Source organism: Protobothrops mucrosquamatus, unplaced genomic scaffold, assembly GCF_001527695.2.
Source record: "Protobothrops mucrosquamatus isolate PMUCROS unplaced genomic scaffold, P.Mucros_1.0 scaffold277, whole genome shotgun sequence".
Lineage (NCBI taxonomy): Eukaryota > Metazoa > Chordata > Lepidosauria > Squamata > Viperidae > Protobothrops > Protobothrops mucrosquamatus.
The window spans coordinates 715,146-742,672 of NW_015386621.1; the positions used below are offsets into that span (position 1 = coordinate 715,146).

Genomic DNA, 27,527 nt, shown 5'->3' on the forward strand with positions numbered 1-27,527 from the left:
TCCCTTTGTTTCATTCTCTTAGTCTTTCTTTTGTTATGCTGAAATATATTGTTAGAGCAAATATTAGAATATTTACGCAGCAGTCCTATATGAGTGTAAAACTATTTATTATATTTTTAGAATGGCAATTTACAAGGATCATAGTCTTTTTTTTAGTTTTAGGAGAATGGGAAGATGCTAATTATCAAACATCTTAAATTTAAATTTCTATTGTTATACAAAAAAATAACACATACAAGTAAATATATAAGCAAATTATACACATACTGATAAACCAATTGACTTATATATATATTTTAAAAATAGTGGATCTTTTTAAACCATTAATGCATGGAATGTTCTTGAGGAAAGGAGCTTCCTTGCATTCCTTGCACTGTACTATGCTCCCCTGCTGTTTCCTCCCCCAAACTGTCCATAAGTCAGGCATTTCTCTAGAATAGCATGAATGAGGAATAACGAAATGCAAGAAAGGAGAATTGATGGGATTCAGTGGGAACAACCTGTGTGAGGAAAACTGTCTTTCTACTTACAAAAGACATATTTGGATACAAAATGTGTGAAAAAGGAAGTATTAAGTTGCTTAAAACAACAGCAATAAGGACAATTTCCAGCTTACCGATAGTTGTGGGACTGCCGCTCTCTGAGGATATTTTCCTCCTCTACCAAGTCTAGTAGGATGGGCAAGGCATGCTCCTTTTCTTAAATCTTGCCATCAAGTGGGACTTAAACTACAGTATTCTTAGTAGCCTGTCCCCACTTTGGAATACTTTTCCCCCTGAAAAACAGCTAGCCCCTAATCTTCTGGTCTTCTATAAGGCCTGGAAGACTGGGATTTTCCTGTAGCTTTGGGGGGTAGGGCATTGGCTGGTGTCCAGGAAAGTTTTCTATTGGACACGAAAGGTTTCTTTGTCTTTGGGGGCGCTAGGAATTTTAATGTTGGTTTTGTACTTTTTATTGTTTTATTATTCTTTGTAAGCTGCCCAGGGTTAGGATACATAAAACGAGGGGCTACCTAAATATCAAACAAATAGTGCTTACGTACTTTTCTGTCTTCTCAAAAATACCTTGGCCTTCCAGCTTTTAGCTTTGACTATCCAACATGAAAAGCCAGATTTGGAAGAACAAAAAACAAAATTATTACAGCAGGAGAAAGAAAAGAAAATACAGCTGGCAAAACTTGAAGAATCTCTTTTGGAGGTAACAGATATTGATCTCATATGAACAGTTTTATGTAACTTTGTTTAGTGCAAGGAGTCATCCAGGTGCAGTCTGCTTCTTTTTTTCTTTCTTCCTTTCTTTTTTTTGAGATACGTCTTTTGGAGCAAAAGTTAATGTAAGACCCAGTCTTATTTTTCGGGAAACATGGTAGCTGAGGATAATTTCCAAAGAAATTGGATGAACCTAAAAAACACCTAAAAAACAACACACAAGTACTTTACACACAGTCCTGCATATTTTGAAATTATTGTTTCAAAGGATTTGAACAGCCCTGACATTTTACATGGAAAAAGTACTGTAAATGTTTCTTTTTTTATTATGTGGAAATATTTATTATGTGGAAATTATACTATTAGTAGTTTTATAGGCAAAATCTAGCAATTGTTAGCTTATAGGATAAAATGCTGTTGCGCTCGAAATTTAGTCTTTGAAAAAGTAATTGGAATGGAAAATATTTTTAAAGGCTGTAACATTTTTCATTTTGCTGTGAATTCTTTTATAACTGTTAACAGTTGCAAATGCATTTTAAACCCCTCAAGATGAAAAGTGCAGATTTATTATTCTTTCCAAGGCAGCAAAATATTGAAAAGAAAATGATGTAAAGAACTGTCAAAGTTTGTCAGTCAGTAAGATAATTCTCTGGAAACTAAATAGAAAAGGACCAAATTTGGTATGAGAAGAAATTGGACAAAAAAAGATCAATTTCAAAATTAGGCTGGATCTGAAGATTAAAAAATCCCCCAAATTCCTACACTGCAAACTATGGGAAGAGATAGTTGGGTCATGGTCTAGAATGTTGGGGAACTGCATCATTCTAAACTCTCTTCCTTCTTCCCAATCAAATGATCCCAGAGCAGAGCAGAGGTAGCCTGTCCTGTGCATCCACATTGCACATATGCATGTAGTCACTGCCTATAAAGAGCCTGGAAGAATTAAAAAAGCATTCATTTGCCATCTTACTACATGAGTACCATGCTTCTCTGAATATAAGACCTATCCCGGAAATAAATCCTAGCTTCTTTTTTACGTGAGTGCCTAATATTTAGCCCTACCCCCAAAATAAGCCCTAGTTAAGTCCCTGTCCCACTATCTGATTGCACGAGGTGGGGCGAGGCTCACATGTAAAAATCAAGCTAGGGCAGAGGTAGGGAGATGCAGCTGCCCTACGTGCCCTGCACCCGCTTACCTCAGGACCATCACAGCCAGGCCTCCCACACCCTGATGCCTCGCGGCAGTGGCACCAACATCCTCATCCAGCAGGAGCCTGCGTGGCCACCACCGGCTCACTTCTGCAGCCACCTGCTACTCGTACTCGTCGCCACTGGCCTCTGCAGCCAAGAACGGAGTCCCAGGTTGATGTGCCCATCGCCCCCCCCAGCAGATGTCTTCAGGAAAGGCCTCTGCAGCCAAGAATGGAGCCCCGGGGGTGAAGCGCATGTCAACCGAGGGCTCTGTTCTCAGCTGCAGAGGCCTTTCCTGAAGGCCTCTGCCAGCGAAACAGAGGCCAGGGGCGACGTGCATGAGCGGCAGCAAGCGGCCGCAGAAGAATGGGCTGGTGGTGGCCACGCAGGATCCTGCTGGACGGAGCTGTTAGTGCCACCGCCGCAAGTTGAGACAGTGGAAAAAAATAAGGCATTCCCCAAAAATAAGACTTAATGCCTCTTTTGGAGGCAAAAAAGATATAAGACCGGGTCTTATTTTCAGGGAAACACGGTATATAAAATTTATTTGGCATAGCTTATGGCCAATGGATTCATAAGACATACTATATACAATGACTTTTTAAAATAGCCTGGTTGACTGAAATGATTACATAGTGTGACATTTTCAAAATTCTATGAGTATTGTGAGTTTGTTGGGTTTTTTTCATGTTTGAAATTTCAAGCCAGGAATTATGAGAAATTAGTAGAATTAGTTTTGATTATGCTTAAGATAAACATAAATTCAAAATATGACCAGTGTTATTTTAGATACATGTAATGCTGAATTTTGGAAGAGAGCAGGAAGAATTCTTGCATTTAATATATTGTTTCCTATCTCTCCACAAAACCCTGATTAAGGAAGTTGGTGCATTTGATAGATGTGACATACTAACCCATTGCGATCCATTCAGACAATGTGGATTTGAATATCTTTGTTATATGTCCACGATTTAAAGCATTCCAAACAATTAAAATAACTTTTTTTCCTGCAGACTCTTGCAACTTGTAAGGGAAATATACTTGAAAATAAGGATCTGATTGAATCTCTAAATCAAACTAAAGCAAGTAGTGCCCTCATCCAAGAATCACTTGTTGAGTTTCATAGACTTCAGATTTCCCTTGATCAGGTTGGTATTTGGTTTTTTTTTAGTTTGGTTTATTAGAGAATATATTAGTTAAGTAACATGTTTATTCTAGGTCTCAATGGATTAATAAATTCAAGAACGGTCTGTTAGTAAATCTTCTGTAGTCTCCTGAGGTTATTTTCATCCTAAACAGTTTTATCTCTTATTCTGAAAATGATTAATATCAGTAAAGATATTATTTTGTCATTTCACAATGAAAAACATCAAATATAGTCTATTTTAGAATAATACATTTGTATGATACATCCCAAAAAAGGAACTTCAATGGAGAAAATTTTGGAAGATGACATTAGATCCCATATAGAGCTGAACGGTTTCTATATTCCTTTTTTTTACCCATAACATTCCCAATCTGCCAGACTGATTTGGGTGGGTAGAAACAACTGGGAGAATATAAGGAAAAATGAAATGTAGATGGCATAGAATATTAGGGCTTCCAAGTCAGATAGAGGTCCAACATGTCTAATCCATCATAATAGTGTAATAATAAATTGTTTTAATTCTAATATTCTAATATTCCTTTAGATGCTTTCCATCTGTCTTATCAATTGTCTTTCTATTCTACTTTTCTCATCTTTTTTCAAACAAAATAATCTATTATCCACTTTATCACAAAGTTTCTCTTTGCTGGCTGTCACCCTGGTTTTGACATCTGCAAGGAGACAAGGGAGCCATTAATAGTACTATCTCCTTTATTGATATTACTTGCAATACTTGCAATAATATAAACAATTATTTTAAACCAGGGGTCCCCAAGCTCTGGGCTGTGGCCCACTAGTGGGCCATGAGCAGTTTGCAACCGGGCTGCAGAAATCACAGGCAAGCATGTGCACACGCATCCCGACTTGCGTGAGCAGTGGGTGAGCGCATGTACATGCACTCCATTTGTGTGAGTGGCAGGCACGCAATCACGCTGCTTGTGCAAATGGAGCTGCACACCTGCGCTTGCTGGCCACTCACACAGAACCATCCCCTCTCTCTCCCTGCCGGTTCGCAAAGCCGGAAAGGTTGGGGAACTGTTTTAAACAATTAAAAGTTTACTAACCTACTAGAAAGACCTAATACAGAATGTAATTTTTTTTCCTCTTTAAAAAAGTATGTCAAGAAAAATTCTCATTCATGGTTATATGTAAACTGGTTAATTTATCACAAAGATATTAGTATCTGTCTTCTCCTTTTATATATCTATCACCTTTTTCTTTGTCTCTTTTTATTTTGTCCAACTATCAAGAGTTGTTTTTCTCTTAACGTCTGCCTCATTGCATTTCCTAACAGGAAGTGATCCATTAAGTCTTGACTTGCCGCAATATAATACAATTTATATACTGTTTAGATAAATTCCTAAATTAATAGAAACCTGCAGGTTAATGGGCATGTGAGAATAAATCTTAAAATTACTTTGCCTATAATTCTTGTAATAGAATGATTTAGTTGTGAAATTTCAGAGTTCACTGAAAGTACAGTAGATTAATTCACAAATAGTTCCTGAGTACATATCCAGTAAGAGCAGTGCAAAATTTCTCTGAGGGTTTGGGGTACATCCAGTTATATTTTAGACTTGGTTACGATCAAAAATCCATATGCCAAATCACAGATGGCATTTTAAGCTCTTTGGAATTTTAAAGTGGTTTTCCATAAATAGCCCAACATTAAATTACCAGTTCATTCCTATGTTATACATTCCCATCTGCTTTCTTTCCTGGTTTCTTGAATGGGTTGTTCAGCAGTTATATTTTAATTCTTATAACTTTATCAAACATTATTTATCAGAACAAGAATTTATGGGAGAGGACAAGTAATGTATTCTGTGTGATAATATTATCATTCAAATACCATGATTTAAATACTTGTGCCATTGTTGAGGCAATAGTATATAATGCCAGCATTTTCATCATGACTGTTATTTATTTAATAAAATTTATAGCCCATCTCAATCCCAAATGAGTCTGTTGGTGAACAGCAGAAAGAAAGAAACATTATATAAGTAAGATATATCCAAATAACACCAGTACCATTTCAATATGATAACATATAGTGATACTGACAATCAAGTTCAAGGGATAATGGATTCCAACATGCTTACAAAATTCCAGGAGGTTTTGAGCTGCATATACTACCAATGAAAAAAGCTGAAGTGGGTAGGAACTATAACAGAAAAAAAAAATTCTGCATCCATCTTTTTCATACACCATGTACCACTCAGCGAGTAAGGACTGTCAGCACACCCTCTATAAATGTCTGGACCAGATGGGCAGATTCAATTTAGCCAGGGTGTTGCCTCATATATCCCAGTGGTGCACTGAATAAGGCATTGAAGATAATGAACAGTACTTCAATTTGGGCTCAGAAATTTACTAGTAATCAGTGCAGGAACTTATTCTACATGGGCAGAGATGTCTTACCAACAATAGCTGCTGCAATTTTGTCCTAATTGCCCTTTCAAGGATGGCTGCACATAGAGTGCATTATGGTGGTCCAAGCAAGAGATGATCTGTTACAGATGTCAATTACTAGAATTCATATAGGTGTCTGAATTTTTATTACTGTCCTTTTAGCCATAGTGGATTGTAGCCAATATTGGCTATTGAAAATGATGTAGAAATATAATAGATTCCTGTGCATCCTCTCACCTCTTCCAACTTCTAAGATGCTATAGTCAACATGAGCCATGGTGGCGCAGTGGTTAGAATGCAGTACTGCAGGCTACTTCTGCTGACTGCTGGCTGCCTGCAGTTGGGTCGATTCTCATCCATTCAAGGTTGACACAGCCTTCCATCCTTCTGAGGTCGGTAAAACGAGGACCCAGATTGTTGGGGGCAATGTGCTGACTCTGTAAACCGCTTAGAGAAGGCTGTCAAGCAATATATAAGTGTAAGTGCTATTGTATTGGGGCAAGGGTGATTGCCCATATGGCTAATACTGGCTATCTAACAAAACATAAATATTTTGCTTTGTCATGTGCACACATGAATGCATGTCGACATTGATAAAGTACCTTCTATTCTACTGAATTGTTGTACATTGTATTTGTAATTTCATTCTGTGTATACATTTCCAATAGGTGGCAATAGAGCTCTAACATTTAATCTTCTTTATTTTCAGGAAAGGGACGCATATCTTACTCTGGCTGAAAGTGGTAGCAAGATGTATTTTATTATTTCTGACTTGTCCAAAATTAATAACATGTATCGTTTTAGTCTGGCTTCTTTCCTAAGACTTTTTCAAAGGACTCTACAAAGTGAACTGGTATGTGCCAATAGTTCAAACCAGTATATGTGTGTATCTCCTCTCCCTCTCCCCCCTGTCCTCACACACACATACACACACTTACTGCATTTGCCTTTTTTTCCAACACTGGAAGTTTTTAAGAAGAGATTGGAAAACCATGTGTCTGAAATGGTATAGGGTTTCCTGCCTGATCAGGGGATTAGATTAGAAGACCTTCAAGGTCCCTTCCAACTCTATTATTCTATTCTATTCTATTCTATTCTATTCTATTCTATTCTATTCTATTCTATTCTATTCATCAAATACTAGAAATAAGGCTGTCTGAAGTAACATTTAAAGAAAAGAAAGTGATTAGTGATTGCACACCATTGATACTATAATCAGGGTATTTGAAGAAAATTTAGTTTTATATTTGTATATAATTACTTGACAAAAGTCCTAAATAAAATGTATAATTTTTCCTTGGCTAAAGAAAGCATAGTTCCATAGTCAAGAGAAGGCAATGAGATTCTATTTATGTAAATACAAGTTCTTCACTTATTTCTTAATTTTCAAACAACAGTCTTTATTATGGTCCCAGGCCAGTACCACAATTAATTTTTAAATTAAGCATTTTTACTGACAGAAGGAGGACAATGCAGACTTTTTATAGGGTTTGTCTATTTTTAAATTACAGATAGGTAATCTGCAGCCTGAAAGCCACATTTACTCCTAAGCTCATATTTTAAAGGCACCACAGCTTCCTCCAGCTGTAATTATTGAAGCTGCTGGTGATATTTTCTGCAGTTTTTATAGGAAGCACATGAAAACATCAGCACGTCCTAAAATGAACTTAATACCAATTAGAAAACAAAAGAACTGAACATTTCTTTTAAAAAATCAAGAAAAAATCCCCAACATGATGAACATTTGAATCATCATCTCTCCCACTATTGCTCTTAGGCTCGTCTAAAAAATTAACAGTGACTCTCATATACTGAAAGCTTTTAATCCCAGAACACCATATAACAGTATGGGTCTTTTTTTAAAAAAGGAAGTACATAAATTAGCCAAGAATTCTATACTTTTCTATAAATGCTCAAAGTATCTCTGTGATACTTTAGTAACAACTGTCACTATCATGATAATTCCAAATGGTGCAAGTGATAAATAGATGAAGGCAAATGTATGTAACAATTTGAAGCCCAAACTGTATTCTATAGAGATTTTACCACAGATGTAATCTTTTCTCCAATCCTTCCACCTAATTTCACACCTAAACTGTCTAAGAATGCCTTAAAAATATTTACTCAACAAACTTGAAAGCAGAGTCGTTCTCTGAATGTTTTTCTGTTCAATGCTTTGGATTTGATCCAAAGCATAAATATTAAGAAGCCGATACACTTGGCTGCAACATTCTGAGAGCCAGCCTCAGAATCATAATCCAAATTGGCAAATTTCACTTTCAGAAGTGCCAAAATGGCAGCAAAATAAGCGATTTTCAACAGCCAAGAAAGAAAATTATGAATCAAATAGTTGTTTTCTTTCATAACATCAAAAGCACAGCCACATTTCAACTGATAGTCAGGAACTGATCAGGTAGTGAGGAAGCATGCTAATAGTATCAAATAGACAAATCTTACTTCTCTTTCATTTGCTAACAAAGTATGGCTGGATGAATGATTGGAACATTCCTTCTGTTGGTTTGGAAAAGCAAACCCAAATAGATTTCTTCCTGAATCAGAGTATAAGCAATTAACTTTTCTGAACAAACTCCCAAAGGAAATGCTAAGTTCACTGGAACTGCAGAGTGATTAGACATAACACTTTGCAGGGATTTCCAAACCTAAGAGAAAATTGATTGAGCTAGACTCAGCTACTATATGCATTTCCTTCCTTTCTCAATTTAACCACAAGACTAGAAAAAAGTCAAAGTTACTCATAGTTCCCCACTATCTGAGATAATATGAGTGGCTCTTAACTGTTTCAATATATGAACCAGATTGGCCGACCAGCGGGAGGATCATATTATTCTTCGACTCAGTATTCCATTGTCAACAGAGCTTTTTCTCTTAATGACCAGTACAATTATTTTTGGATTTGAAGCTCAGTTTTCAAACCCTCAGTTCTGTATATTCCATGAAAATAAGATGGGATTAATGTTCCTTTGGGCCTAAAAAATAATTCCCTTTTGCACAAACAAGAGGAAAGTTTATTATGTTTCTCCAGTTCAGTTGATCCAGCAAAACAGTTGGAAATGTGATGAACGTTATGGTTCTGTGTAAACTGAATAACAGAGCAAACAGGTTTGAATTTGTAGTTATTTCTTCTCTATTTCAATCACCTGAAAGTACATTATCAAAGCTTACAATTTCCAGGTGATGAAGAAGTAAATATATAACATTAGCATCTCAAACCTTAAGAAAAAATAATCAATGAGAAAGGGAGAGCACATCATTTTTTCCAATAATGCAGCAACAATTTTAAAAATCAGGTTTTCCATTCTAGATACACTAACACAGCAACATCTGCTGGATCTCACTGCTAAATCAGAAGGATGAAAGCATCACAGTACTGCATCACAAGTCCCATTTCTTTGGGGCAGGCCAGTCCTTTGTTTATCCTTGGGACAACCAAACTTTTGTATAATAAATTTCTGTTTCTTGTAAAATCAGCTAATTAATTAATAATTAAATTTCCCTTTAGGACGTGAAGATCCTGGCTTCTTCTAGTTTTGGAACAATAGGAAGAAATTCCTGTTTTAAAAAGAGAAATGTCTCCTCTTTTTGGCTCCTTGGTGACTCTTGGTGGACATGAACCAGTTTCGTGACAATCTTACTGCCTTGTTTTAATGTTAAATTACTCAGTTTAATACTTATATACTTTATGGTATATATCTGCCTTGTTCAAGGTAGGGCAATTATCAGTCTAAGAAGATAGGGTAGAGGACCTGAAAGAAGAATTTATTTTAAGTGTACTAGAGGTAGGTGTCACCTCAAGATTAAGGGGTGCCCAATTTGAGTTTCTTATTTATGTTATGGAAGATCTTGCTTTTCCTTTAAAGTTTTTTTCTCTTCATTTGTCAGGTTAATTAGCATAATTTAAATAATAACCATAAACAAAAAAGGTTTTAAACTGATTAAATTACCTCAGATTGCATTTAAATGAGGTAAAATAAAGCTTTTTGATAGTACATTGTAATGCTTCTTATTACAAATTTTGAAAGACTAATATTCATCTGCAGGAGATGCACATATAGTCAGTCTCTCAGGCCCAGATTTCTTTTAGGGTCCATGATGCAGTTAGATTATTACTTTGGATTAAATTGTTCACTGTAGATAAAACTCATTCTCTTAAATAGTGATCCCCTCCCTTGGGCCATGGCCCACTACAGGCCGTGGCCTATTTGCAACAAGGCTGCACAAGTGGCAGATGAGCGTGCACGCACGCCCAACTCCACTTGCATAACGTGTGCTCTGAAATGAATGTGGTTTCAGATAAAACTCTTCAATCTTAAGAGATGTTTTTAGGTATTTTTGATCCATCAAGTATTACTTAATATTCTTAACTATCTGAACATTCTTTTTCAGGACTTGGGAAATACTGAGGAAAGAATAAAGTCTCTTATCAGCTCATTGAAACACTTGGTATATGAATATGTATGTCGTTGTTTATTTAAGGTAAGTTGTCGTTTTCCTTTGCACTGATTCACTGTGTTGAATGTGGAATTATGTTTCCAGAGTAGCCACAAATTGGCTCACTTGAAAATATGGTTCAGTGGATGTGCAATGGTGCCAAATTTTGTTTTTTGTTAGTAAATGCTACTTTTTTTAAACTCTTGTGAATTGTATATAGGATCTTTTTGTTTGGCAGAACAAATGAGTTTCTTAGTTTATGAACAGTCTTTTTGCTCACCATGTTGCCTTATTATAGTACTGAGACAATAATAACTTCCAGAGGACTAAGTTCAAACTAAGAAGGAAATGAAGCTTATCTGAAACAAAAAAACATTCTTTCTGGGATCTCTTAACACTTAACTGGTTTCCTAATAAAATGTCCTTCTGAGATATGGAATGTTTTATTCATAAGGTTATCAGTTTTTGAGCTATATTTGTTTTACATGTTGTGGAACATTGTATTCTTGTACCCACAGTAGCCATTTCTGACTTTTCCCAGAGATATTATAATTCTTCATTCCTATTCTCTCCAAGTGGATAGCTCTAGTTGACATGAGTAGCATTCAGAAGAAAAGAATAGGCACAATTATATCCTCAGGTGGAAAGAAGATATCTCAGTTGGGCTGTTCAGTCTCGCTCTATATATGCCCACTCATGTGATATGTGTATATTCCTCATTGCTATCTATTCCTATATATGTTGAAGGTGCCTCCACTCTCAGGGTGGTTACTCAGAAGAAAGCCTTCTTGAAATTCACTCCCTTGGAAGTTTAATGTTGTGTTATACTGGAAAATTACAGTTTCTATAATATTGGTTAAGCCAATGTAGTATGAGCTCACTCTTCTGCCTATATTTATTTATTATGAAGCCAATCTAAATACAATATGCAAATACAGGTAGAAGTAATATTGAGGTAATATTGGCTACAATGACATTTTTACTATATATTCTTTTAAAAGTCATAGATAGCAAAATATGCCAAACAACTATTCATTTGTTATTTATATGGATACATTGGGAACTAGCATTAAAATCTGGACAACCTTGGTCCATAACCCTAAATTATCTTATGAAGATCACTCTTCAATTACAGATCTGAAATTTTGGCATGAGATTATTCATAAATTTGCAAGCAGGTGCCAACCCCCCCTCCCCCATTAAGGTTGACCCTAGTTGCTGTAAAATAATGCAATGGCAACACATCATATTGTTGTCAAGAAAATTGATAACATGAAGTCACCAGAGTTGAGTTCAACATCACTTACTTTTGAGTTAAATTGCATCAAGTAATATAAATGAAATGTTTTTGGATATTTTATATGATTTGCTTTCATTCAATATTCACTATTTTTAAACTTTTGAAAGTAAATTGTTTCCAATGCTTGAAAGCTCCACTATCCTAAACAATTAAATGTACGTACTCTATATTACACATCTTCAGTGTGAGCATGTTAAACTGACATATACATGTTTACATATCTGGAAGGAGAGAAATCTTTTTAAGTCTCAGAATAATAGAAGATGAATTGGCGCTTAAAGATATAATTTTGAAATATCAGAATGAATAATTACCATTTGCTTTTGTTACAGTGGAACTTTAGATCATGAACACTCAATATGTGACTATTTGAGCGAGATACCACCCATGATTTTAAAATGTTGCTGGTTAGTTCAGAAAGTAAATTCATTGGAAAAACTATAAATTAATAGTTAGGGATTTATGTAGTTGCTTGGTTCAGAAATGAGCTAGTTCAATTACCCTTTCACTTCAGCTGAAATATAGCTGAAATATAGCATTGCTTGCTTACTGTATTGACAATATAACCATTCAGTATTAAAAAGATTTTCAAACCAATGTTATATTACCTTTGACAGTTGAACAATCAATTCAATTTTGCATCATTTCTATTGCTTAAAAAAATAATTGTATGATACATTAAAAATGAGGATGCCCCAAGATTACTGTTTTGGAGAATAGTGTAATAATAAGAATATAGGGTTCTATTTTAAAAGATCAGAGATAAAAATGCAGTCACAGAAATTACAGGAGTGGAAAAATATTGAAATAAAATACCGTATATTCCGGCGTATAAGACGACTGGGCGTATAAGACGACCCCCAACTTTTCCAGTTAAAATATAGAGTTTGGGCTATACTCACCGTATAAGACTACCCCTGTTCCAACGCACACCAATAAAAATTAAAAAACATCAGATTTGATTTCAATATGGTAATTTTAATTCAAATGCTTATGACATGCAGGTACTTAGCAGGAAAACTGTCACTTATAAACATAAGGCTGTTTGTCATCAAACATGTAAACATAAAACAGTGCAAGTGGATTAAACTTTTCCTAATTCATTCTAAAGCTGAAAGGAAGGATAAGACAATNGACCATTTTTCACACTTATGACCACTGCAGCATCCCCAGGGTCATGTAATTTACATTTGGATGCTTGGCAACCGATTCTTATTTATGATGGTCACATTGTTCCAGGGTCATGTGATCACCTTTTGCAACCTTGTGACAAGCAAAGTTAGTGGGGAAACCAGATTCACTGAACAGCCATGTTACTAATTTAATCTCTCTCGTTCTTTCTTTCTCTCCCTCTCTTTCTTTCTCCCTTTCTCTTTCCCTCTCTCTCTTTCTTTCTCCCTCCCTCTCTCTTTCTCTCTCCCTTTCTTTCCCTGTCTCCCTTTTTCTCTCTCCCTGTCTCCCTTTCTCTCTCCCTCTCCTTCCTTCCTTTCTCTCTCTCTCTCTCTCCCTGTCTCCCTCTTTCTCTCTCCCTTTCTCCCTCTCCTCTTTCTCTCTCTCCCTCTCCCTCTCTCTATTTCTCTTTCCCTCTTTCTCTCCCTCTATTTCTCTCTCCCTCTCAAAGATCCTTAAAATCCTTAAAGGTTATGCTTGGGCGGAAGACTTTTTCTTTTACAGATGGGGCGGGTGGGCCTGACATTCGCGCGCAGGCAGGACCCCGCCCGCCGAGCCACTGCTTCCCCATCGCCTTCCACGTCAGCCGGCTCCGTCTCCAGACCTCCCAGCTGACGGGCGCAGGTCCGGGGGTCGCCAGCTGACGGGCGCAGGAGTTCGGCGCTGCAGCGGCCTCCCCTTCACCCTCCGCACCGGCCAAAGCGTTGCCTGACGTTCCAGCTGACGGGCGCAGGTCTGGGGGTCGCCAGCTGACGGGCGCAGGAGGTAGGCGCCGCCGTGGCCTCCCAGCCGCTTGCTTCTTCGGCTGGAGCAGTTCAGTTTGCAAGCCCTTGCAACTGCTTTTCCGGCGTATAAGACGACCCCCGACTTTTGAGAAGATTTTCAGGGTTTAGAAAGTCGTCTTATACGCCGGAAAATACGGTATCATATTCCCTCAAACCAAGATCCTCTGGTTTAGAATTTTCCTTGGCAAAATCTGAGGTTATATAACCAGCTCCTTGAAAATATTGGTTTCTCTTTATCTGTTTCTATGAAAAATTTATTTCTAGGGTATTCTTGTCCAAGGAGAATGTTGCACAATATGTTATTAATGCTTTGTCATCTGATTATAGGCCGATCAGCTGATGTTTGCATTACATTTTGTGAAAGGAATGCATCCTGAACTTTTTCAAAACAATGTAAGTCATATAATAATTTTTATCCTTTAATGTTAGTTGTCCATTAATACAGGAAAATCTACAGTTTTACCCTTCTTGAATTTCTGATGGTTTTTACACTTTTAATCCTTGACTTACAACCATTCATTTGTTCCCTATGCCATCCATCTGGTAAACTCGCAAGATTCATTTTTCTCGCCATGTACATGTATACATCCAAACTAGACTGTGTTGTTTCTCTGTGTCACAAAATATATGTGGGTATATGGGCATTTTTCTTTTTCTTTTTTGTCATATTTATGTTGTGTATATTGGAAGTGGTGACTCTTTGAGAGCAGTATGCAACAAAATTTCATTTTAATGTATGCTGATTAGTGTATATTTAAAGTGACAATAAAGTCTATTCTATTCTATTCTATTCTATTCTATTCTATTCTATTCTATTCTATTCTATTCTATTCTATTCTATTCTATTCTATTCTATTCACAATTTAAAGTTACCATGGCGCTGAAGGACTTAGGATCCATGATTGAAGTTATAGCCATTGCAGCACTCCCACAGACACATCAAAATTCGGGCAGCTTGCCCACACTTAAGACCACAGGGGCATTGCAACTGCTCTCACCTAACTATCTTTCCCCCATCGATGCCCTCTGGGTCCCCTGCCACCCTGTGCTCTGCTGCCCCAGCTGACCTTCGCCACCACTTTCTTGCTCCCACTGCTATCAAGGCATGAACAAAATGGCTGCTGAACTGTATAGGGCTGGCTTTGTCCTGCGAAAAGGGGGGGAAAGCATAAAGCAGCCCCTCCTTCAGGTGGAGCGCAACAAAATGCCTCTTTTCACTATACTCCTGCAGCGGATCCCATGGAGCAGGCCTTGAGCTGAAAAAAAAGGGGGAAGCTGAAAGCAGCCAACCCTATGTGATCCAGGAACACAACAAAAAGGGGCATTTTAGCTCTCTCCAGCTGAAGGTGGGGCAGCTTTGCACTTTTTTCTACTTTTTCGTCGTGCAAAGCCAGCCCCATATGGCCCATGATTACGGCAAAAAGAGATGTTTTGGCATGCTCTGGCCCCTTTAAGCTACTTTGTGCTTTTTGTTAAAAAAAAATTGCCACACCAAGCCAACCCCATATGATTCGGCAGCAAGACCAGGCACAACTTGTCAGCAGCAAGAACAAGGAGATGTGATGTCAGTGAATGTCAGCAAAGTGTTGTGCAGGGATACCAAAAGAGTGGGGATGGGGAGAGAGAAGCAGGTGTGGGAAATTGGAGGCAGTCCTTTACCTTATTGGATGCTTGGGACTAGGAGAGACCAAGCCCAGAGTAGCTTCGATTAGGGTGGGTTCTTGGCTAACAATTGGTAAAATTTGCTTAATGGCAGCAACAGGGATTGCTGGGATTGTGGTTGTTAAGCAATGCAGTCATCTGATTTAGATTAGATTAGATAACCTTTATTGTCATTTTTTCCTGTGGGCACAACAGCACACATTAAAAATGAAATTTAGTTGCTTGCTCTCAAAGTTTACACATACATAACACACATTTAAAACATACTATATATAACATATGTATAGACCTGCAACCTTACATATAAGTAACATATAAATATTAATCACTGTCCATCTTGAATACATAATGGAAGGAGGAGGCTTTAGAGTTCACAAGGTTAATACTGTATGGAACAAAGCTATGACTGAATCTGGATGTTCTGCTTCGGATACCATGGAGCCTCCTCCCAGAAGGTAACAAGGAAAACATGTTGTGAAGAGAATGCATAGTGTCCCAGGCAATCTTGCGGACCCTGCTCAAGGAACGCTTATGTGCTATGTCCTGGATGGAAGGGAGATAACTGCCAATAATCTTTTCAGCCATCCTCACCACTCTCTGCACCGCCTTCTTGTCTGAAGCACTTATGCTTCCAAACCAGACTGTGATGCTGTATGACAGGATGCTCTCGATCATCCTTCTGTAGAAAGTGGTAAGGACAGCGGAAGGAAGATGTGCTTTTCTCATGTGATGCAGAAAATGCAGGCACTGCTATGCCTGCTTCAACAGGGTCTCGCTGTTGAGTGACCAAGCCAGCCTGCATACCCAGGAATTTGATGCTGGTGACCATCTCCACAGGTGAATCAATAATGCACAGAGAAGTGTGGCTGTGCCTGCCTTTTCTGAAATCAACAATGATCTCTTTGGTGTTTTGCTTTATGACCAATTGTTTAGCATCTAAAGTTCTGGTCCCAATTGTGGTCATAAGTCAAGGACTACCTGTCATGTCATTCAATTTTTTTTGTTTGCTTTCAAATGTAAACTGTAATTACACAGACTCTGTCAACCTCAGTGAGACTATTAATAGCATGGCAATTTGTTGAGATGCTTCACAGATGTCCTTTTCTATATGATCTGAGAGTTAATACAAGATTTTTTTTAAAATATCCTGTTTATCATAGTTAATGTTAATGTTGTAATGTTTTACTGTAATCAGTACTAATTGAACAAGAGGGTGTGAATAGAAAAATATGTATATGGACACTTGCCACTGTTGTACCATTAAGGTGTATGAGATGTGTGTATTTTACTTTCAGACGGAGGTCTAATATTTATTTAATTTATTTAAACAATTTATTTGGCTACCTATCTTACTTCTATGACTTTGAGCAGCTAATAGTACCTTAAAACTATAACAATAAAACTTCAACACAGTACACGTTTATACAATGCAGCCAAGGTCCTCAAAATATTTTAATCCAACAACCACACAATCAAGTCAAGCTTATCTTGCATCCCATCTGAGTGCCTGAGTCAGGTTTTTCAAGTTTTGGAGAACACCAACTAGATTGGGCCCATCTTAATCTCTAAAAAGACTTTAATAAATGAAATAAATGTTCTGTTGGGAAGGGGCAATTTGGAATGGAACAATGGTAGGAAAGGAAATCAAAATTGGCACTTCCAAATCCAAGTATGCACATTTAGTCATTTCTCCATTTTCTCTTTGAAAATATCAACTGTAGTTTGATGTTTAGCTGTAGTTTGAGTTTTTCCATTTATACACATTATGCTTTACCGTTTTTTAAATTTTTATTATTCTTACAGGAGTGGGACACATTTACAGGTGTGATCATTGGAGATATGTTAAGAAAATCAGTAAGTGTCACTTAAAACTTTTTTCTTCCCAGCACAAAGTATTATACAGAATTGTCTTTCTGACAATGACAAAAAGTATACTCTGCCATAATAAGAAAATTATACTCTGCCAGAATAAGAACTCTTCAACAGAAACTTTTATATTTAATAAAATAATTATTAATGTTTGAATATTAATCATTATTGGTAACAGTTCTTTCAACCATAATAATCTGTTTGTGGTATCAGGAGAAGTTATATCAGACCTTTCATAATTTTTTTATTAGAGGTAAGTGTTTACTTCAGGGGCTGTTTTTGGGGAAAACAACAACACATTGGGAAAAAACATTCTGGATTGTTTTTCTTCACAGTCTGCAGCCAGATCTGGTTGATTTTCAGCTTGCTATTTATTTTACTGACTTCTCATCCCTCAACACCACCCTCAAACCAAATTTGGTCCTGCAAAACAGCTGCAAACCCTGAATATTTTCATGGTGAATGCTAACGAGAGTCTTGACATTTAAAATTTAACTCATGGGGCAGGGAGTGGGATGAGATGGGTCTAAGAGAGATGGGTTTAAGAGAAGCAATTTAAAAAAACCCAAAAACCAACAGAATGATGAATCATGTATTGGTTAGCATTGTCACTTTCTTAGTATCCAGAGTTTTGGCCTTAATGTTTATTGACAAATCTTAAGCCTCACAGATATATTTGGCAAAGAGCTGAATAAAATGTGACAGCCTCTTTTGTGACAACTAGAAGAACTGAAAAATGTCTGCTGCATGACTGACCAGGTCATTTGTGATTGCCCTGGGGTTGATAGTTGTCACAACCAAATAATACATTTTTGCTTCCTTATACACATGTCCTGTAACATTTGCAATAAAATTTATTTTTGTACTATTCAGGATTCTACTAAAAGCATCAGAGACCAGATTCCCCTTTGGATAGAACAGGAAAGAAGCTGGGCAGTGGCAACCCTAAAGGTACATTTTTAACTAATTTATCTCTAACACAACCTATATTTGCTTCCAAACATTTGTACTTTGAAACTACAGCCATGTAATATTTTTGACTCCCCTACTATCTTTGTTTTCGAGTTAATGATGCAGAAATTGATCGTTTGGGAGGATCAGTAACACATTTTGAAGTGTTATATGTAATTAGCCAATTTTAAGAATGCCTCCATTTATAGCATTTCTCCTTGTTTCCCCAATTCCCAAATGATGTGAATTAAAAATATTATTTAAAGGGTAACTTTAGGCCATGTTTATAGCTTTCATGTCATACTTCACTATAGTCATTTCTAAATTATCCTACTTGAATTTTGAAAACCTTGTCTATTCTTTTCTAATCATAATAGATTCATTTTTAACCTTCATTTTACCCTGCTTAGCTAGATTCAGAAACCAAAATCAACACTGAGTCCAGAAAGAAGTAAGGTAGCTGATGTATTGTATGTCTCTGAAAGGTCTCCTTTAGAAAAAAAAATCTGTTTTTTATTGTTGATGTTTCAGAATGATCTTTAAACAGTCATATATAGACCAAATAATATAATTAATATCTTAGCAATTTCAAAAATGCTGCATCCCTCTGAAAGACTTTTCGCTGACTGTGAAAAGTCAAAAATTGTAAAATCTCTTTTTTGGACCGTTTTGCCTGAGGAAAAGAAGCTGCCTAATAATTATGCACATCTTTATATAGGGTGTTGGTCACCTTAGGCCACACCCTCCCTCATTACACAAATACACATCACCTGATATGCTTATAGCCACTAAGCATTCAGGTTTATACAGCTTGGAGGTGAAAAATATGCATGAAAATGATGATATGGTCAAAATACTCACTTGCCTAATAATTGTGCACACAGTGTATAACATTTTGCTTTATGAAAATGAGCTAGTTTAGCTTTATCCAGGCTCCTACTGAGGTTTTGATTGGAATCCTACTTCAATACAAGAAACCCCACTTCTATACATATGGTTTTACAATTATTATATTGCCTCAACACACCAGCTACATTTTATTAAGCCACATGAGAACCATTCCTTGAAAATTAATGAAAACAGCTATTCTAGCATGATTTTACACAATTGCAATGAATACATTGTTTGAGAATTAAAATTATACGAGAATTAATTTTTTTATTCAACATAAAAAATAGATTTTTTTCCCTCTTACATGTAAACCTGTTGATTTGTTTTATAGATCTCTCTCCCAACTTTGTATCAAACAGTTTGCTTTCAAGATGCAGCACTGTGGCAGCCTTTCTCACGGAGCTCAGTGTGTGAACAAGAATTCCCATCTATTATAGCAAATAGAATCTCTCTATTTCAGCAGGTATTTCTGGACCTACAATTTTAGACAAGTATAAATCGTACGCAAATCTTTGGGGGGAAGGGGGAGGAGAGGAGAAAGAATATTTCCCCATTCTTTTTCTCTTACACTGCTGGATTTCATGTTTATTCAAAGCAAGCTTTTGCAGTTTTTATGGGGAAATAAATCTTATAAAATACCAAAGAAAATGTGACTCAGTTTGTTAAATGTGAGCCTACTGGAGTTGTAGATTCAAATCTTTCATTCTGTTGAGCCAAGGCAAGCAGTTTTAGATTCTTATTTTTTCCCGTTATGAAGGATCCATAAGTCACCAATTGAACGTACAAGCCTTCCATATTAACATACTTAGTCTCTGGTATTCTTAGTTAAAACACTGATTGAGCCAGAGCTGAAACTGTGAATATTTTAAGTATTCATCTTAATAATGGGAAGACTGAAAAAGATCAGCTGATTTTCGCAACGTTCTCTGCAGTGCAAATCCTGGCTGAAGTGATGTCAGGAGAGTTGTAAAGTTGACTCTGTAAATTGCTGACTCTGAACTGGATTCTAAAAATTGAATTACAGATAAGGTTGCCTTCTGGCAGTTTCTTAACCAGCTTCCTTAATATACTTCCAAGAATAGGTTAATATAAAAAAACAGGCCCAAAAGAACATGAAGTGGTCCATTTGTTTAGACCTGAGGTGAATAGCCTTCCTATAACCAGAAGCTTCACCATTTTGACCTATTACTGGTTTCCTATTTTCTTTTTTTTTTAAGTATTGCTTCAATATAAAAAAAAAGTTAGGAAAAAAATTATTGAATGAAGAAACAAAAATATGCTTATAAGAACTTATTCAACTTAGCTTCCAGATCTTGACCACATTAAATTCATACTGTCCAACTTTTCATGGTACTGATAATATTGAACACCTTTTCCTTGGTGCATCCCGCTCATAAACATAAAATAGACGTAGATTGATTGTAAGTTGTAAATCTGAGGTCGTGCTGAAGGACAGTCTTTCTATTGCTTCCCATACTTAATGTTCTGGTATGCTTACATCTTTAAATTATATCTATCTTTGTAATACCAGATTAACAAATGTTTAGATATCAAAGTAAAGTAGGCAAGGCATGAGTAAATGTTTCCCCATTCTGTTTCCACTTCCAACACAGTTACTTTATTAGCCAATATTTTTAAGGAATCTTTTTGGCATCTAGTAAATATGACAAAGAATATTTTGTTAAATTTGTTTCATTTTTTTGCAGCAATCTTTATTTTTTTCTCATCTATAGCCTCTTTTATCAATCTACCAAGCAACTTTTTTTCATAATTCCCATTAGCTCAACTTCACAGACTTTTGGCACTTTTATAATGAAATTCTTTTCAATCTGCTCCAAGCAGCCATCACATCTGCTTTTTTATGTTAGTTTTCTATCTGGGAGAATAATCTATATTATAGGCATGTCAAACTCGCAACTTTACGTGATGTTGTGCGACGTATCGCGACTTTTCCCCCATTGATGGCAATGTGGGCGCGGTTTCGGCATGACATATCCGGCCCGTGGGCCGGCAGTTTGACATGCCTGGTATATACTGTAGTATCCTTTTCCTCCTGTCATTTCATTTTTGTTAAACTTTTTTTCCTTTCGTCCCTTGTTTATTTCTTCCCAAGATCCACTCATGACACTAACAAAACATGGACTGTTCCACATTCAGAATCCCTCATCTTTGTACTTTTCACTTTTTAAAAAAAGTTTAATCATAAGCCATCCAAAGCCATCCATAAGCCGTCATGCATTTAAGTTTATATTCTTTCTTGTTCTGTGTTGCTCAGAATAGATCTGTGCTTGAACTGTGCATTCCAAAGAGATCTTAACCTAAACAGCTACTCATACCTACTCACACATATCAACAGAATGTTTATTGTATAACAATTAAAAATGTCGCTATACTTTTGAAAGTTAGTTCCTACAGATTGGCTTATTTTTCCTAAATTTAGCTGCCTAGCTAGCTTTTACCAGCTCATTGAAGCTGCCATTTAATAAAGTTGAGAATGAAATGTTAACTGATTGAACAGTGCAATTAATATTTTCATTTACTAGTCTTAGATTAAGAACTGCCAATTTTAATCAGATTTTAATTGGAGTTGTCTCTGTTAAAGAGGCTGATCAGTGCTGATGACTGTATTTAAATAATTTATATACCTTCTCATTCATGCCCTGAACATAAGTTTTTCTGAAGAATACATTATGTGTTAATTTTAAGTAAGGAATGCTCTATCCTCATTAGATATCTACTGTATCTTAAAATATGAAGTATGAAATATAAGAGAAATGTTTCTTTTAACTGCTCATTGTCAAGAGTATATAAACCAGAAAACTTTCTTAAATGAAAGACAAGTGTTAGAAATATTGTCATGTTTGTCTGGAATTGATGGTCTGCTATATCTCAACTGAAATCAGCCTTATTATGAAAGATTGTAAGGCGGCTGAGAAAAGAATAAAAGAGATAGCAGTGAGTGAGTCTGTTGTCTCATAAATGGCAACCAGCCCAGGTAAAGAGAAATCTGGGAATAATTGTACAAAACAATTACCATAAATTTCATTGCATATTTCTAAGTTCCAGGAACTTTTTACTCTATGCATTTTCTGCATACCAGGCATAATTGTACAAAGGTTATTATTTTCCATTGCTTATCTCCCCTACTAATTAAACAGTGGATTAACTTTTTGCATAAATAATATTGGAAGCAACTTCTATTAATTTTTTTAGAAAGCCTGTGATTTTGAAAATCATCATCTTTATAATACATTTCACTCATCCAACTCTTTGTGCCAAGCATGTGGAAGTGTTAGATGATGTTTGTTAATGAGTTGAGAATCCTGATGTGAACATTTTTACTTGCAGGTCCTTGTGGTCCAGGCTGTCAGGCCAGATAGATTGCAGAGTGCAATGGCCCTTTTTGCTTGTAAAGCTTTGGGTGAGTTGCTATATTTTTCAGAATACATAAAGTATATATTTCCACTGTAATTCATCTAAGGAGTAATGTAGGGATTTCATATGAATGTATATACCTCTGTATTACTGTTAAATTATAGGTGGCCACCCATTTCATTGTCGACTATGTGTAGCTAATGACAGTTAAAAATACAGCAAAACAGCAGCATAACAATAAATACATGATAAAATCCGTCAACATAACTCAGAGTTGTAGGGGAGATGGGTGGCATAGAAATTTAATAAATAAAATAAAATCAACATAAACATCTCACAGACTCTGCCATACATTCCAATCCCCATGCCCAGAAACATAGCTAAGTCCAAGGCCAGTAGGGTTGGAGCTAATCTAATTCTGCCAGGGGAATGATGTTGCCACAACATCAAAAGCTCTTTTCCTTGGTTCAGTCAGATGACATTCTTTAATGGAAAGGAGCTATATCATGCCTCTCCTGCAGATCTGATGGGCAAAATAGGCATAACAGAAGTGCGACAAATAACTATGTCCTATGCCACTAATTGAATCAGCAAAGACACCGGCAGCCAAAGTAGTTTATAAACAGTCAAGATAAAGAAAGGAAAAGATAGATTGTTTATTTTTGTTGTCTGTCTCCTCAAATTGTTTAACTCTCTTTTCCTGGCATTGATAGAAAGTTATGCAGTGTATGCATTTGCTTAAGAGCTGAGTGTATCTTGGAAAAAGGGATTTGCAACGACAACAAGTTTCTGCCATTTGAATAAAACAGATACAGTTTTGAAGCTTATATGGAAGCTTTACTGACTAGCAGAGAGATGTATATGCTTGCACACATGTGAATTCCAAAGCATAGTTTCCAAATAATGTTTAAAACATTTCATGGCCCTAGTTTGTAGATCCTTTTTTTAACTTATTTTTGTTTTCATACTAATTATTTGTCCTGCTGTGTGGATGTTATTTATGGATGCTTGTCTTAAATTAGAACTTAGTGTGATGATCTGTGCTTTCCCAAAGTAGTTTGAAAAATGTGGAATCCTTGGTGTTCTCTGAGCTTGCTTGTTTGCTGGCAGACATTTCATTACCTGACTAGATAACATAAGTGCAGTGATTGTGTTGCTAGCTGGGTAGTAAAGTGTCTGCCAGCAAGCAACCCACAAAGCACCAACAACCAACTCAGAAAGCACCAAGGGTTCCACAGTTCAACCCTGAGCCACAGATATTATTTTCTATTGGGGTTTGAAAAATATTAAAGAGGTATTCTATAATTTGTACTACAGTGGTTTTAGCAGGAAGTTATTATTAGGTGACATCTTTATAAAGAATGTGTATTTTACCAAGACAAATGGTTTGTTGATATGGAGGTTTCCAAAATGGATCTGTCTTGCATTTCTGGAACTTGTATGAACACATACTTGAATTGCAGTATTTTTATCTAATGTTTTCACCTTTTTTTAAGTTATCATCTGCAATGTCAGCAAAAACAAGAGTCTGTAGATGTCTTTGTATCCAAACCATCATAGACTTACTATCTGATTTTATACTATGATTGCTATGATTTTATAAAACATCCATGCCGGTATCAAAGATTTATAGGGGTAAGGAAGTTGAGAAAATTGAGGGCAGTTCTGTTCTGTGAACAATTCAGACGAGAATAGCAGCTCAAAATGGAATTTTGTTACTTTTTTATTGTAAATACTTTCCATTTCTTAGGGATTAAAGAGCTGTCTCCACCCCCACTCAATCTGAAACGTCTGTACAAAGAAACATTAGAAATCGAACCAATCTTGATTATTATTTCTCCTGGTGCTGATCCCTCTCAAGAATTGCAGGAGCTTGCAAGCACTGAAAGAAATGGAGAATGCTACCACCAGGTGAATCACTGTCATGTATTAGTCCAAGGGAAATGCTCACAATTTTTTTTCCATGTCTCTGGTTCATGGGTAGAACACACAATTAGTCATCTTTTACTTTACCTTATTGACTATACTTGCTCCTTGGTCTGTTTGTGTGTGTGTTACATACATACCTACATATATACATAATACATACATGCATACATACATCTTTAGTGACCATTGACAGTCAGCTGAGGTGACAGACATTGGGAAGTCCTATTAGTGGTTAGAAAGGTTTGGACTAAAAGACAGCATTAAGGCAGTGATCATATCAGGACAAAAACTGGCCCTAAGCACCAAAACCATAGAAGCAGGATTCGATTGCATTAGACAGGATCTGAGGTGCAGACTGTTTAGAATACTAGAGACAGTCCAACACACGGCGGCAGGGTGCAAGAGATAGGCAGGAAGAACATACACTGAACAACACAGTCAACTAGCTGGCATTGTTTATAAGAATACCTGCACAGTGTATGAACTAGATCCTCGTAAGTCCAGATGGGAAATTCTACAGAAGGTTGGGGAGAATCATAGGGCTAAGATCCTGTGGAACTTCCGGATCCAGACAGACAGGCAGATACTGGCCAATCAACATGTTGCTGCTGAGCCACACAACTACATGCAGGCTGGTTAGGGTTAGGGTTGGGGTTAAGCAGAGAAAACAATTAATATGTTTACTTCTGAAAAATAAAAGACCTTTCTCCTCTTCATAAGCTATACTGAAACAATTCTGGAGATAATAAAGATACAAAACAAATGGAAATAATATTTTAATTGATATGTTGTCTCCATTACATTTTATGTATGAGATAATTCATCTTCTATGAGACTACCAGATAATGATTTCCATTAATTACAAATATGATCCAAAATTATCTACAAATAAACTGCAGTAATTTCACACTTGACCTTTTGTGCCATTATTACAATTTCAGTGCCATAATGTTAATCACAGTGTTGGAATTCAGTCCTTCGATGCTTAATCTGCAAGACTCCTACAAATATATACATTTTTCCCTATGGTTAAAGAACAATATTTCACTATTTTTTGTAGGTGGCCATGGGTCAGGGTCAAGCTGATCTAGCTATTCAGATGGTAAAAGATTGTGCCCGGAATGGAGAATGGTTGTGCTTGAAGAATTTGCACCTTGTTGTATCATGGCTTCCTATATTGGAAAAGGTAAGTTATTTCATAGAATTCAGTGACTTGTAGGCTGTTTTCCATGGGAAATGGGGAAAAAATTGATCAATATTACCATATTTCCCAGGAAAATTCATCTGTCAATCTTTTTAATAAAATTAATAATAGTAAAAATAATAGTTTGCAATCCTCTCACACTTTACTGGAAGAAAGTTATATTTCACTCAGTGGGAAGTTTAGATAACTCTTTTAAGGATTTTGTGGTAAAATTCTTTTGTGCCAAATAATTTCAATAGTTAATTTACCTTAGAATGCACGGATTATTATCCAACAGATCGTTGGATAGGCAACAGTCACAATTTATTTCAAACCATTACAAATTAATTAAATCATATTTATCTTGCTGATTTTTAGTTCTGTTGACTCCTAACTATTAAATAAATGGAAACTAAGAATATGATTCTTATATTATAACAACTGCTTGCCACTGAGAAAATTAGATTCTCTTAAGATTCCTACTCATATTTATTGGAACATGGTAGATAGGTCACATAATCTTGGAAATTATACGTACATATGTATAATTTAACATTCCATTATCAGTATATTAAAGAAGGATCTGATTGATCCTCTGAGTCCCATTTTTACTGCTTCTTGACAGAAGAAATGTTGTCACCCATTTTCCCTGAAAAGAAAGAATGCACAGATGTTCCAGCCTTACAGTAATTGCGAAACTACCCTTCTCTCTACTATATAGTCATGTATCCACATTCTCTCTACTGTATAGCCACCTTAGTTATATCTGGAAGACAAAAAAAGGAAAGGAAAGGCGTCCTGCAAATTTTACTCCACTAGTCGTGCCGACTATAGGGGGTAGCGCTCATCTCCGTTTCAAGGCCATTGAGCCAACGCTGTCCAAAGACTATTTTATGGTCATGTGGCCAACATAACATTGCGGAGGGCTGAGTCTTAAGCACTGAGTCTTCATGCCGCCCCAATTGGTTGTATCTGATTTCCTCTTAAATTATTTCCAGCTCTGGTTGCTCCACTTTTCAAGAAAGGAAGGGAGGGAGGAAGGAAGGAAGGAAGGAAGGAAGCTCTCTCAGTATAGTGCACCCACTTCTATTAGTAGCCTCATTCTCCAGTCTCACAATAGTTAAAGCAGTGTTACTAAGTTTTGGAGACCCTCTGACTTTTCTGCCTTTGAAAAGTAGTCAGTAGTGAATAATGGGTAGCTACACTATAGTTTGCAGTGTACAGGGCATGTCAAATTAGCATTTATGATTTATTTTAAATGCTAAACAGTTTAAAGGATTTATAACTTATTCAGGTATAGTACTTCTAAGACCTCAGATCCAAAGATGGTTTAATAGGAGTTGTATCACTTTTGCTAATTGTTCCCAAGTATATCTGATGCAACTATTATTATAAAAGTTACAGCAATGTAAATCTATGTGATGATGTAGAAAATGGAATGTACTATTTTAAACAAATTATTTATTATGTCAAATTGTCATACTCCCTTAAATTATTCCCCTAGTAATGTGTTTATTACAAATATAAACTTCCTCATTACAGTGATATTTATAATAAAGACACAGTTGGGCGAAAGGATGTTAAAATACTTTTGAAATTTTTAAAAAGCCACAGATGAGGTAGCTTGTAGCTTATACTCAACAAATATATTTATAGTTCAAAAATTAACTGATAGAAAAATATAGTCACTGTTGGCATAAATCCTTCCATTCCTGGTATTCAGATAATAAAAGCAAAAATTGCTTTTTGAAGACATTGTTTCTCAGTTTGATTATATATGAATTTTTTATTTGCCTATACAGTATGTCTTCTACTCCTTTCTTCCCTTTGACATCCAGACTCAGAAAATAATAGACAAGCCGAACGCAAAACATGGTTGCAAATCTTGGCTTTTCTCAAATTATCACTTAAAAAGAATATAATCCTCTCAAGTCAGGGATAAAAACAGGATTGTTTTTCTTGCATTTGTGTTTCTATTATCCTGTTTCAGTATGTTAAAATGTAA

General features: G+C 36.2%; 1 protein-coding gene across 1 annotated transcript in view; it reads left to right on the forward strand.

The window, feature by feature from the left end:
- DYNC2H1 (dynein cytoplasmic 2 heavy chain 1) overlaps window positions 1-27,527 on the forward strand; it is a 152,773-nt gene that overhangs the window by 83,101 nt on the left and 42,145 nt on the right. Inside the window, exons 67-77 of the mRNA XM_015814719.1 lie at window positions 1,078-1,197; window positions 3,413-3,547; window positions 6,668-6,811; window positions 10,363-10,452; window positions 13,990-14,055; window positions 17,128-17,178; window positions 18,067-18,144; window positions 19,367-19,498; window positions 22,384-22,456; window positions 24,161-24,321; window positions 25,400-25,525. Coding sequence (XP_015670205.1) covers window positions 1,078-1,197; window positions 3,413-3,547; window positions 6,668-6,811; window positions 10,363-10,452; window positions 13,990-14,055; window positions 17,128-17,178; window positions 18,067-18,144; window positions 19,367-19,498; window positions 22,384-22,456; window positions 24,161-24,321; window positions 25,400-25,525 — 1,176 coding nt within the window. The remainder of the gene's footprint in view (window positions 1-1,077; window positions 1,198-3,412; window positions 3,548-6,667; window positions 6,812-10,362; window positions 10,453-13,989; window positions 14,056-17,127; window positions 17,179-18,066; window positions 18,145-19,366; window positions 19,499-22,383; window positions 22,457-24,160; window positions 24,322-25,399; window positions 25,526-27,527) is intronic.